Source organism: Ptiloglossa arizonensis, chromosome 3 (genome assembly GCF_051014685.1).
Source record: "Ptiloglossa arizonensis isolate GNS036 chromosome 3, iyPtiAriz1_principal, whole genome shotgun sequence".
In the NCBI taxonomy this organism is placed as follows: Eukaryota; Metazoa; Arthropoda; class Insecta; order Hymenoptera; family Colletidae; genus Ptiloglossa; species Ptiloglossa arizonensis.
In genome coordinates, this window is record NC_135050.1 from 29,645,003 (window position 1) to 29,657,958 (window position 12,956).

A 12,956-nucleotide genomic window follows, 5' to 3' on the forward strand; every position below is an offset into this window, starting at 1 on the left:
CCTCCGTGGTGATTGACGCGACCCGGATGGAAAGTATATATCGTCAGTCACCGGTGACTGACACGGGGCTTAACGCGTTTAACAGTTTTAAAGTTAAAATTAACGATTCCAATTCCCTTTAATGCATACCTTGATCAACGCGGTTCGAGTTGGAACGGATCGTACTAGGAAATTGTGCACACGTTTTACTCGAGAATTGTGTGTAGTCGAACGCGGTAACGAATTATCGTTTCGTGCACGCGGAGAGAAAAATATTTCCTCCGTTTCGTTATTCGTCGAACTTGTTGTCGGAGGGCATCTGCGGCTGGTACCCTCGGCCTAATGGTTTCTCGATCTCCGTATACTTTCACGGAAAACTTTTATCCAGCCCAATCGCTCTGGTCACGACATCCCAGCTTTACCCAACCGAATCGTGACATATCTCGTGGATTTACGATCGACGACCGCAACCGTCCTCATCGTTTTATCAGAATACGATTAGCACTGTCCACGGATAAATGTTAACGGTAGAATGTCAACGATCGAAGGTAATAGAGAGACCGATCGTTTGCGAGGAACGACTCTTTCGTTGCAACGGTCGTACGGAAATAAAAGTCGAAAGTGGCCGATGAGAGTTCAGAGCGACGAATATTCTACTTTTAGAACTTCTCGAGGGATCTACACCTTTTTCGTACTCTTTAAGATACGAGTAAACATCGCTCGAAAGAAACAGTTTAGATTTGCTTTAATTTCCTTGGAATTGATTCCTAAAGAAGACCGTTTCGGAGCAATTCGACCGTCTAGTCCTCCTAGCATCTAGTCGTCGTGATCTTTGCGCTGGATCCACGGAGATGGACGAATAAGAGATAAACAACTACTGTTTTATCCGCGCGACAACGTTAAAGAAAAAACTTTCCACCGTAATCGGTACATCGAATATTTCAAAGTAGAGGTATTGGAACACGCTTAGAGAAAAAGCTGAGAAACTTTCGTAAAAATTTATTAACCCACGATCTGCGAATTCAATTCGTCGCGCATAATCGGTATAAATAAATTAAAACTAAAAGGAGTGTGCTCGTTTTCAGTGGGGTTTTCCATAGACGTAGACTCGGTAGCGAAGTCCTCTCGAGTACTTGGACCTGAATTTGATCCTGATGAAGTTGTAACCTATCCCGCCGGAAGTCACCCACATGGCACCGTTGTTCTCGTCGGAGACGGAGTCGACTCCTATGCAAGTGATCGTCGCGCTCGTCGGCCCGTACTCCGCTTCGACTTCCTGCAAGCGATCGTAATCGTTAAAAGCGTCTAGGAAACGTCTGCGGTGCTCCTATTTCATTTTCACCTCGAACGTGTCAACTTTTTGCGCACGTCTGAGAGAAAGTAACGAGAACGTTCGAAATAACACGGAGGAAGTATGGGATCTGCGTAACCGATAAGTTCGTTAAACGTGCGTAAATTTTTTTTCTTCAAAGTATATCATTGTTTCGACGAGACTCGGGAGTCCTCGACGAACCACGAGTTTAACATCTGACGAATTATTCGAATATTTATCAACGTATAGAAAAATTGAAAATACTATCGATCCGGATTTGAAGAGAAAACACCTCGTAGAAGTTTCTCGTGGCGTCGCGAGACCATAAGTTGGTCCTTTACGAAAAATTTAATGTTGAATTTACTATTTCACTCGGTCTCCGTAACGCCTGCGAGCAACAACTTACTCGACACTGTCCACATTTCTCTTCTACGTAATGTTTCGAGGATCGTCGTTACTCATCGTCACTTTTCGGGAACAAAGTATCGAAAGTAAGTATATACGACAAAGTCGCGTTTCGCGAAAGAAAGTATTTTTCTCGAAATCGGAGAGAACCTTTCCAACATCGAAGAAACGTTCTCTGTAACGTGGCCTGTTGCTCGATTATCTAAAACGTTATCGTACACGAATTACAATCGCACGTACTTGGTATCCACCGATCCTGTACGGTCTTCTGACGTCGTACTCCCAGATAAGTTGCTCGTCGGTTCTCCACCGGCACTGATCGTCGTTCCTCTGGCCAGTCGCGACGAGAACGCACAACGCAAAAAACAACGGGACGAGGATCATGGTAACTCTCGTTCCAATAGCTCGAATATAATAGTCGATTCGAACGCTACCGAGATTCCGGATCACCGAATGGCGGAAGAGCCCAGTACGGACCGATCGAGGAGATTATTTACCGCGTGACCGATCGACGCGACAATCGTAACGACGATTTCGTTTCAGTCGAAGACAATACAAGCCGGACGAATGGGAAACACCGTTTATTATTATTGAACACAACCGATGCTGCGTGTAGCGCTAACAACCGGACAGTATTAATAGCCGACCATCGATACACCGAAAGTTCCCCCTTCTGGTACAATATTTACTCTCGTTGCACTCCGTCGGACGCTTCTTCGACGTCGCGGAGATTAGATACAACGGCTGGTATCGTACATCGTGTTCCACGGTTTTATTATTCCGATCGTTCTTTTTCATGGCGCTGGGGAACGATTCAACGTACCTCGAGCTACCGTTCAGACAACGCCACGACTAAAATTGCCAACAACTTTGCCAACTTGCTGTTTGCTCGTTCGTAGGGGAAACCCGTGCAAAACCGTATCAAGTTTTCAAGTCTGTAACTTGTTGGTTCGCGAAACAAATTCTACGGTCGAGACCGGATTCGTCGAATGTTCGAATAATCGACGTAAAATAACGAAGAACCAACGATCGTCGAAAGAAAATTCGGAATCGCTCGAAAATAAGAGCGAAACGCTTAGGAAGAAAATAAATTCTACAATTTACGTATAAAAAATTGACATTAAGTGACCGTTACGCTCGAAGCGATTAGAAATACGTATCTACTTAACACTGTACACACATACGTGTATTATAGTACGAGTACTACCGTGATACACGATATTGAAATTGAAATATCTCCTAAAGTAATAACTTTTTGCTACACGAGGTCCCATGCTTTTTTATCGAGAATGACCAGCTGCATCGATCGGTGCGTTCAAAAATATATGATTCTATTTAAAAAAAGCACCGATGACTTTTCTATATTTTCTACGCTTTTGAACAATTTTCGAGCAACAGAAAGTACACAAGAAAATTACAGATATGAATTAAAATGCAATAGAAAGCAACAGAAAAGTAACAGCAACCAAATACGACGTACTTATTGGGTCGGAGCAAACAATATTTGTGCAAAGTTGCATCGAAATAAAAGTTTCATCGAATCCTCCCTTCTTGAGGACATTTTATGCAATTCCTTGCAACAGTCTTTCGAGGTTGTGGAATAATTCCAAATCGTCGACATCTCGCACTCGAGAGAGTTACAGATTTTCCACGCTCCCTGCAGTTTTCACTTTGCTGTATTTTTTAAATTAACGATAAGTGCAAACAGAAGCAACATTACGTGGAAACGGATTGGCGCCACTCGTTTCAAGTAGAGTGATCTTGTGCTAGAAAGACACGGAAGGATACATCGAACTTCTCGAGCCGAGTCAAAAAATGCACTTACCATCGCCTTAAAAGTGGTGTCGTAAATTTCAATACAAATCTGTTTTTTTTTTTGCAATCCACTTCGAGCCAAGAATCTCCAACTCCAAAAACTCTAGATTGCGCTTCGTTTTCGCTAACCTTTCAAAAACTTTTTCAAAAATTTTGCAATCTACTTCTAGCCAACAATCTCCAACTCCAAAAACTAGATTGCACTTAATTTTCGCTAACCTTCCAAAAACTTTTTCAAAAATTTTGCAATCTACTTCTAGCCAACAATCTCCAACTCCAAAAACTCTAGATTGCACTTAATTTTCGCTAACCTTTCAGAAACTTTTTCAAAAATTTTGCAATCTTCTTCGAGCCAACAATCTCCAATTCCAAAAACTCTAGATTGCGCTTCCTTTTCGCTAACTTTTCAAATAGATTTTTGACTGTCTAATTTCTCTCGACGACGATCATCCTCGCGTAACGTAACCATATTCTCGTCGAGCTACCGATCTTCGAAAAGGTTCACCTGACTCGTGTTTGAAAAAAAATAAATAAATAAAGCTAAAAGTCTCCAAGATGTCTGAAATTTTGTCGAAACAACGTAACTGTTTATTATTAACTCGATCGTCTCACGCGAGGAGCCATGGTCGTGCACTCCGATATCGTACGCTGACTCTGTAAATATTGATTTTAACGAAAATTGTTCCGAGTAAACATTTCGTAACGCAAAGGATGTCTTCTGTTCGAGACGAAAGCTTTGTCTTCGAAGTCCGTGCTCGGGACACCCTATATACTCTGAAGTTAGAACCAGGAATGTTGATTCTTAATACTTTCAACCTCTTTGCATAGTTCGTAAGAACATTCTTAGTCTTTCTTTCGTTCGTGACAATGACGCGATCGCGACTCGATTTTTTAGTACAATTTCGCAAACTTTTAACCCGTGTCCTTTATCCAAAAGGAACGAATAGTCGAATTGTACCTGTTGATTGCTTCAAACGGGTACAAATCAACGATATTCGACAAATTAAATTTCAATTAAAAAGTACAGATAAATATGCTTGCGTTTAATTTTAACACGAGCCCCATCGATTAACGAATTCAACGGTTCTTAATTGTGCACGATTACGTTAAAAGAGTTAAAAAAAATTATTAAAATTAAAATTGAACGTTCAACCGTAATCCCGCTATCCGGTTTTGTGGGACGCGTCGCGATTGAGAGGCATCGTTCTGAAATATGGTAAATCGACGAAGGCAAACAAAGCACTTAAATAAACCTCTCATCTGTTCAACTTGTGTATATTTTGGTTATCTCGAGTTACGCTGTAAGCACATAACGCCAGTTACAATACGAAAAGCGATGCAATTTCTTTTGAAAGAAAATGATTTCATAATCGGTGCGTTACGCCCGCCAAAAGAATCGCTTCGATGGGTTAAACGTTGTTCCCACCAGCAAATTGGCAATAAGGTGTAAGCGGTGGCGGTAAGCGGACCATTGGTATGCGAGTCAGGTGAATTTGTTCTCACAGAACCGTACCTGGAACCACGTGGCACAACTTTCCCAAGAAAATGACTCTCCTTCTTGCTCCTCGCAGACAAATCGAGTTAAAGACTTTTAAAAGCTCCTTTTACCGTAGCTCTCAAAGTATAACGCAACCGCGATACTTTCGACGTCTCTCTTTGCCCCGAGACATTAAAAAAAAAAAAAAAAAGAAAACTCGACAACGAACGAAGCTATACTTTCTTCTTTCTTCTTTTTATCAGAGACGATGATCTAATATCTTGGCCGGAGGGGCACAACGCGAATGAAATACCATTCGAGAAGTTTTCAGAGATCGCTAGAAGATACGCCGGAGGATCGATGGTTCGATGGTGGAGTAGTTTCGTGTTCGATGCTTCGATTACTATTTGTTTGACTCGTCGAGCGTGTTACTTTATCGTGAAATATAACGACGACGACGAACCGTAAACAAAAATTAATCGGTTCCATTAAATTCCGAGAAATCGGGATCGCGCGTGTCGAATTCCTACAAGATACTTTACGCTCAACGAAGTGTATAATTGTCGAATCGTACAAAGAGAAGCTGTAAAAACGACAGGAGGAACGAATCGCGATAATCTTATTTAGCGCGCGGCTTGTCCTCGGATAACAAGGGTCGCCGGTGAAATTGCGAATGAAAAATAAATGAAAAAGAAATCGAGGAACGCGCTTCGAAAATACGATATTCCGTAGCCTCGTCTCGTTTTTCTTTATTTGCTTCGATTTGTTTATGTTCGCACACGAGATGCGAACCGACCAATCGTCGAGGACAGGTCGGGAACCGCGAGCGAACTTTTCGAAACAACTCGTCGAACCTTCGATCTTCCCGCGAAACAATTTCTACGACCGTTGCGAAATTCCGAGGTGGTTTAAAGGTGAACTTTTATCGCTTCTTCGCGCGTACAATTGCGTCCGAGCAATCGTCGAGGACAGGTCGGTTATCTTTTAATTTTGCACTCGCGTATTGTATCGAACGACTTTGCGCCTTTTATTTATTACACGAACGAGCTCGAGGGAACAGCGACGTAACGGTAAGGTGCTCCCTTTTCGATCAAAAATCGCAAGATCGAAACGAAAAATTTCAAGCACGTCGTACGATGGTTGTCGAAAATTGGATAACAAGATGAAAGCATCGATACGAAACCACGAAAAAAACGAACGGAATTAGGATAATTGTTGACAAAATTGTCCGGCTAAAGAGATCGATCGAGCACAGATCTAGGACAGGCTTCGAAACAAATTAATTTCAATATCGAGACCAAGCGAAAACGTAAAGTTACCGATTAAAGTGTACGTCCAAGTTATCGATGGGAAATGTTTCCTTTACGCGTTTATAAAATACGGGCATTCCACGTTACCGGCTCGTTCTTCTTTCGAAAGGTAAGCGGCTGGCTGGCTCGTTAAATACCCTGGATGCCGGTAAAAATCTATACGACTCTTGGCGAAGGAACAGTTCCTGTTGCGTGCTTCCGCCGAACGGAATAAAAAAAAAAAAAAAAGAAAAAAGGAAGGGAAAAGAAAAAAAATAGAGCAGGCTGCGTATTGATTTATTTCACCGGCGGTCGCCAAGGAACTGCATTTCAATATTATCGCATGATAAGATTGCGTTTACACACTTCTCGCTCCTGCGTCTTCGGTTCTCTCCGCGTTCTGTTCCTCTTCGACGCGAAAACCACTCGTATTTCATCCTATCGACGATATTTACGATCGCGGTCGATCTTTTGTTCGCGCGAGGAAAGTTTCACGCGATCGCGCGACTTCTCGTATCTTCGACGTGAACGCTCAGGAAACTATCTCCCTGACGCCGCTACCATCGCATAGCAACTGTCTTTTCTCGCAAACATTCTCCATCGTGCACACTTTCGAGACGAAACACCGCGACCGATACGAGTTTTCGAAACTCGGAGCGAAAGAGAGTCTACCGATCCGAATCGACTCCTTTCGGAATCAGACTCGCGTTTCGAACCCTTCACGCACCTGCGTTTCGATACAAACCCGAGTATCGACGAACTGCCGAATCGATACAAAACTTCGAATCGAATCCAAATTGGTCCCGTTCGAAATTACCGATTTTGACGCGACTGCGTAACAAAAATGCAATTTATCGAAATTAACGTTCGAAGACTCGTAACGCGTCAACGAGAGGATCGGTCCCGAAGACATCGTTACGATAGGACAGATACTCCTTTTAAGTAAGGAGTACGTAAGTAATAAATCCTAACTCCTAGGATCTATCGGATCGTAAACGCAGACACGCGCGTATTTTTTTTCAAATTCAGTCGCGAACGACTTCTATCGATTCGTTGTCCACATTTTGTGTATCGTTTCTTTCGCCACCTCCCGTTGTTCCAGCGATATTTCTCGGGAAGAGAAAGAGAGGAAGAGAGAGAGAGAGGGGGGAGTCGAAGAGAGAGATTAGTGGCAAAAATTACACGTTTGTCCAGGCAGCTGACAACAGCTGGCGACGATAACGATTCGTCGGGAAGGAAGAGGCGAGAAAAAGTCGACGAGAGGAAAGGAGAAAAGCAGATGCACGATAATACCGACAGCATCTCTCGAACTGGCGACCCCGGCCACTCAAAGTCCGTTAAGCTCTCTGGCTGCCCCTCGGGTCACTCTTCCATCTATAACGAACATTATTTACAGTTTCGCTCGCGCGAACCGAGCGGACCCGATTCAGCCCGTTTCGCGCGTACCCGATCGTCTCGAGCCTGTTTCGGATACGTCGTACCATCGATCGGAGCACCTGTTGACGAGACGTTCGATCGTCCAGGTACCAACGCGACGTCCACGAGCCCCAGTTGATCGCTGGTGTCCCTCGTCGACCTCGTTGTCTTCGATCGCATCTTACGTCTAAGCGCTTCGACGATGCTTCCGGAAATGAAACCGCGAGCCATGCTCGACCAACTTTTTATTCGTAGATCTTATTGTCAGATTTTTGGAGAAATCTGATTATTCGTTTTCTTTTCGTTTTGAAAAATAACCGCGAGCCACGTTCGACGAACTTTTTATTCGTAGATCTTATTGTCAGATTTTTGGAGAAATCTGATTATTCGTTTTCTTTTCGTTTTGAAAAACAACCGCGAGCCACGTTCGACGAACTTTTTATTCGTAGATCTTATTAGCAGATTTTTGAGAGAAATCTGATTATTCGTTTTCTTTTCGTTTTGAAAAATAGGTCAGCTCTTGGAAATCGATATCGAGAACGAGTACGCGATTTATGGAACGCGTCGCTGGAACACTGTGCGTGCGTGTGTATGTATATTAATTCGCTACTCAATTTTTTCATTTTTTAATTTCAATTCCCGTAGAATTTACGGCCAATTTACTCCGCCCGTACCGAAGAACAAGGTATCTAGATCGGTAACGAGATTTACAAAACTCCCTTATCTCTTATCAATAAAGACTTTTAAAATATACGACTGTTTCATCGAACGACCAGAATCGGTCACACCGTGCCACTGGCCGCAACATCTTCGCAATTTATCAACGCGTACCACCTTCGAAAGCAGTTTCCATAAACTTTCGTTGCGTTCGTCGACGGGGCTCGATCGGTTCCGTAGGATGCGAATAAAAGTAAACGGATGTAAGTTAAAAAATATTTTATTGACTCGGCAACTTCGTGATGTCTGCCACGCGTATTTACACGGAACCACGTTATCCGACTTCTTATGAAATATGAAAATACTATAAATACAGATACCCTGCAACGCCGGCGTTACTCGCTAGTATCGCGAAAGCTACGAGCTTCCCAACGATACTCGCTCGAACGCGAACTACGAATCTACGGTCACATTATTTACAACTTACCGAGCTTCGCGCAACGAGGTGCGAAACAATTAAATATAAAATATACAGTACGCGATACGATACCGTTTACGGAGAGAGTGGGCGGGCTCTCGTACACGTGTTACGCGCGGTTCGCGTTCGTCGATTTATCCAACGGGAGGTCGAAGTCGACTCGCTCGACGCGGGAAAAGAGAAAAAGGAAAAAGGAAAAGAAAAAGAAAAGAAAAAAATATATAAACAGAAGAGATCTCGCGCGAAAGAAAAACGCGTAAGGTTGTTGGATCGATCACGCGGGACGATACGCGATACAATTGCCACCGATCTTGGGAAAAACGTCCGCTCGGACGTTTCGCCGCTGACGAGATAGAAAACTCGCGTTGATCGTGACGCGGTCTCGCACGTGATCCGAACGTGTCGATTTTCCGTTTCGCCCTCTGCGTCTTGATCCCGGTCTTGCGATTCCGGAACCGTCTACAAACGTATCTGTACACGTATTTGTCATCGTTCGGGATCGAACTTGACCTTTGAAGCACGCGCGACGTTTCCCTCGCTCGATTCGTTTCCTCTTCTCGAGTTCCGTTCGGGACTTTCTTCGTAGAAATCCGATTAAACAAACGCATCCCTGTTTCGCAGAGACGGGCAAAATTCTCTCTGAACGACAATTTCGAACAAGGTACGAATGCAAACGTTAATTCGTAGAACGAAACGTTTCACCGTTTCGTTCGTGCGAATAGAATTTTGCCCGTCTCTGGTCTCCGAATACTGAGAAGGCCAGTCCGTGCCGCGTCTCTCTCGATCGAAACGTGTCTAGAACGCGTTGCCAGTTTCGAGCTCTCGCACTCTCGATTCTGTTCGTAAACACGGTACTCCGTCAGAGTTCGTCGAAAGGGAGTAGGTTCGCGATCCGTTGGCAAAAGTTACTGCACCACAGCCAACGGAGGATTGTGCTGGGCGGGTTGTGCCCTTATCATGCCCGCCAGACGCCTGAACGGTAGCTGAAGGTGATAGTAGGCGCAATAGGGCAACGGGTCCCAGTAAGTGAACAGAGCCTCCCGTTTGTCGAGCACCGTGCCCAACAGATGCGGCAGGATCTCCCCGGTTGGTCGTTTCATCGCGTTGGTGATCGTTTCCGTTGCCAAGTACCTCTCACCCATCGAGAAGATCTCCGAATTCTGTCTGGAGAAATGTCTGCACGGTTTCCACACCAATCGCGGATGAATCCCCGTGTGGCAGATATAGGGTAGACTGACTCCCACGCGACACCCGATCGGCACCAATTCTCCGTCCTCGGAAACCGCCAACCTGAAGCTCAAGTGTCCGTCGAAAGCGCCGAACATACGAGCGAAGAACTTGTCCAGCCACTGGGCCACTTCCGGTCGTTCCTCGGGTATCAGACCTCGGTCCTCGTCCACCAGACAGGTAACGTTCGCCACGATCCTCGAATACTTGACCGTGGTGCAGGTGATGTAGTGTTTGCCACTTGGGTCCCGAATTACCACCCACGGTTTGCTCTCGGTGATCTCGTGTTGTTGATTACGGAACTCCCTGACGGTCGGTGGCAGCACTATCTTGCTTCTGTCCCTCGTCCCGGCCGGTCCAGCGGCCAGCATCAGGTATCTGCCCGTGGCGAAGGCGTTCTGCTCGTAAAGACTGGAAACGTCCTGGAGCGAACGCAGAACCGAATGACAGGGCGTCGGTAGGCTCAACGCGCGACACATACGCAGCAACTCGAGCGGATCGTCGAGAGCTGCCACCTCGCTTGCACCGGGTACGAAACACTCGCAACCCATTACTTCCAAGTAGGTTTTCGCCAGAGCGTCGTAATAGGCCGTGTTGTTGGCGCTGACCGGTACGTAGTAGGCAACCTTCTCCTTCTGGACGATGTCCTTTAACGCTTTTATGTACTCGATCACGTTCCCGGGGCCGGGTTTCGGTATCGTGTAGAACTTGGAGCAAGCGGTCGAGAACTTGGCCAGACCGAACAAACCGTCCAGCTCGCAGATCACGACCCTGGCACCTGCTTTGTAGAAGTTACGGGCCAGGTGGACCGTTTGCACGGTGCTGCCGCCGCTGATCAGTACGCATCGTTTGCTGCGTGCCCTCTCGGACGCTGGTGTATGAAGAACGGTGATGAACCATTTCAGAGCGGTCAAGGGCAGCTGGAAAATTACCCAGAGCATGTACACCCAGACGGACGCCCAGAGCGCCGGCGCCCATATCGCGTAACTGATCACGCTGAAGATCCCTTGTACGATCCCGAACAACAGACCGATGTACGCGCTCAGTATCTTCAGCAGCAACGAGTCGTTTCGGTTGTGATTCTGTCCCTGTTTCGGTTGCGCCTGGTAGCTCTGCGGTTCGCGATGGTGGTGTTGTCGACGCCGCGGCGAGAATATCACCGTGGCCGCGTTCGAGCTGTTCGACGACGGTGAACCGTGGAACGTGTTCGAGAGGCTCGAGACGTTCGAGCTCGATCGTTTCAACGTCGAGATCGGCGACACCAGAGTCGGGGACGTCGACAGCGGAGAGTTCGGTACGAGCGGTGACACGCTGCTACTCCTCGAAATCGACGGACTCGAGGACCACAGTCTCGAGATGTTCTCGCTGGTGCAGGCCGGCATCGCGACCAATTATTCCCTCGGTTTCGCTTCCCTACGGACCGCGAACAAATCCCGCGAACCGATGCCCTCGAGATGTTCGAGGAGGTACGGATCAAGCCGAGCTCGTCTTCGATACCCTCCAGGACCATGGGATTCACGTATCGAGCTCGAGCATCGCGGACTTGTCCGACGTTCGTCTTCCCTCGTCGGAAACGACAATCCACGCGATACGCGCCGATCGTTCGAACGATGCACGACTCGGTCTCGAGTTTCGACGTATGTATTCTACGCGAGACACTCGCCGAACGAAACGCTCGACACCGTTCTTCCGGCTGGTGACTTGTACGCGAGTCACCGAACGAATTCGCCGGTATGCACACACAGCTTTAACTGAGGCCGGTCCTCGAGCCTCTTGGTCTCTTATGCGCTCTGCATCTCGGACGCACTATGAACCGACGGTCTTATCTAATCGTGCAGCCTCAGACACCGCGACCGAAAGAAAGAAGGAATCGAGTCCTCGCTCCGATCCACGTCTCCGCTCGTGTATTTTTCGTTTTTCCCCGCCAAGAAAATACATCGGGATCGGTTAAGTAAATAGGAGTACGCTGGATCTGCGAACGACCCGTTACGTGCGCGAGTGCACGTAACCTGGAAAACGTTCGCGGTAGTCCAGAGATAGGAACGAGTTTGCCCGAACGAAACAACGTGTCACGATTTATTCGCAACGATCGTTCCATCGGACGGTTCGATTTCGATTTTTTTCTCTTTTCTTTTCTTTTTTTTTTTTTTTTTTTTTTTTTATTGTAGAATATTTCGATCTATCGTTTTTGGATTCGACGTTTCGTTCGACGAGTTTACTCGCGGTCCGGAAGTTCCATTCGGATTACAATTTTTTCTCATCTTCGACGAGACGGTTTTCGCGCGTAAGAAAACGAAACCGGCGGAAATGGTCGCTGGTTCGCGTCGCGTTCGAACGTACAATACTATTTATTCTTTACAACTCGCATTTATATAATTATATCGCGATCGACAAAATGAAATAAAAATAACGACGAGTCACGATATTATTGAGATACGAGTCGAATGTAAAGCAATATTTTATTTTCCTTTCCTTGTGCATTTTCATGCATTATTTTCAGTACGAAACGTTACTCTTATTTTTTAAATATTCTTCTTTCGTTTTTCCTTAACAAATCTTTCGTTCTTATCGCGGATGAACCATTTGCTATCGTGGAAAACTTTGCGTTTTCTCTCGAGCAGAGGTTCTCAACTTTCCTTCTACATCGATACTTTTTTAAAATTAAGTTTAATTCATCGACCTGTTTCATAAACTTGTAAATACCGATCATGGGAAAAGTTCAGATGAATATCGCACAATTCGAAGGAAACTACAATACAAATTTTGTACTCTTGCCTCTTCGAATATTGTAAGCAGTGTTCCAACAAATATAAACGTACGCGATACGACTAAAGAATGCGACGAATACTTTTTTACTAACATCAACATAAACACAAATTTATTTTTAACTAATTATTTTGC

At 45.4% G+C, this 12,956-nt stretch overlaps 2 protein-coding genes across 3 annotated transcripts; both read right to left on the reverse strand.

Moving 5' to 3' along the window:
* Positions 1 to 969: 969 nt before the first annotated feature.
* Positions 970 to 2,372, reverse strand: LOC143144682 (uncharacterized). Its single transcript, XM_076307329.1, has 2 exons — positions 1,937 to 2,372; positions 970 to 1,255 (listed from the first exon to the last, which is right to left on the reverse strand). Exons 1-2 carry the CDS (start codon positions 2,078 to 2,080, stop codon positions 1,061 to 1,063), a joined length of 339 nt encoding a protein of 112 aa, XP_076163444.1. The 5' UTR covers positions 2,081 to 2,372; the 3' UTR covers positions 970 to 1,060.
* Positions 2,373 to 6,558: 4,186 nt separating this feature from the next.
* Positions 6,559 to 12,391, reverse strand: LOC143144495 (uncharacterized). 2 transcript variants are annotated; one of them, XM_076306955.1, is made up of 2 exons: positions 7,759 to 12,391; positions 6,559 to 7,651 (listed from the first exon to the last, which is right to left on the reverse strand). In XM_076306955.1, the coding sequence occupies exon 1, from the start codon at positions 11,435 to 11,437 to the stop codon at positions 9,734 to 9,736; it is 1,704 nt and encodes a 567-aa protein (XP_076163070.1). In that variant the 5' UTR covers positions 11,438 to 12,391; the 3' UTR covers positions 6,559 to 7,651; positions 7,759 to 9,733. The 2 variants fall into 2 exon arrangements, with proteins under 2 accessions (XP_076163070.1, XP_076163069.1); XM_076306954.1 differs by having other exon boundaries at positions 7,724 to 12,391.
* Between the last annotated feature and the right edge of the window lie 565 nt (positions 12,392 to 12,956).

Coding starts and splice junctions, on each gene's coding strand:
- LOC143144682 (XM_076307329.1), bottom strand. CDS start 2,080: ATGATCCTCGTCCCGTTGTTTTTTGCGTTGTGCGTTCTCGTCGCGACT. Junction 1,256..1,936: donor ACAGGATCGGTGGATACCAA/GTACGTGCGATT, acceptor GATCGCTTGCAG/GAAGTCGAAGCGGAGTACGG.
- LOC143144495 (XM_076306955.1), bottom strand. CDS start 11,437: ATGCCGGCCTGCACCAGCGAGAACATCTCGAGACTGTGGTCCTCGAGT.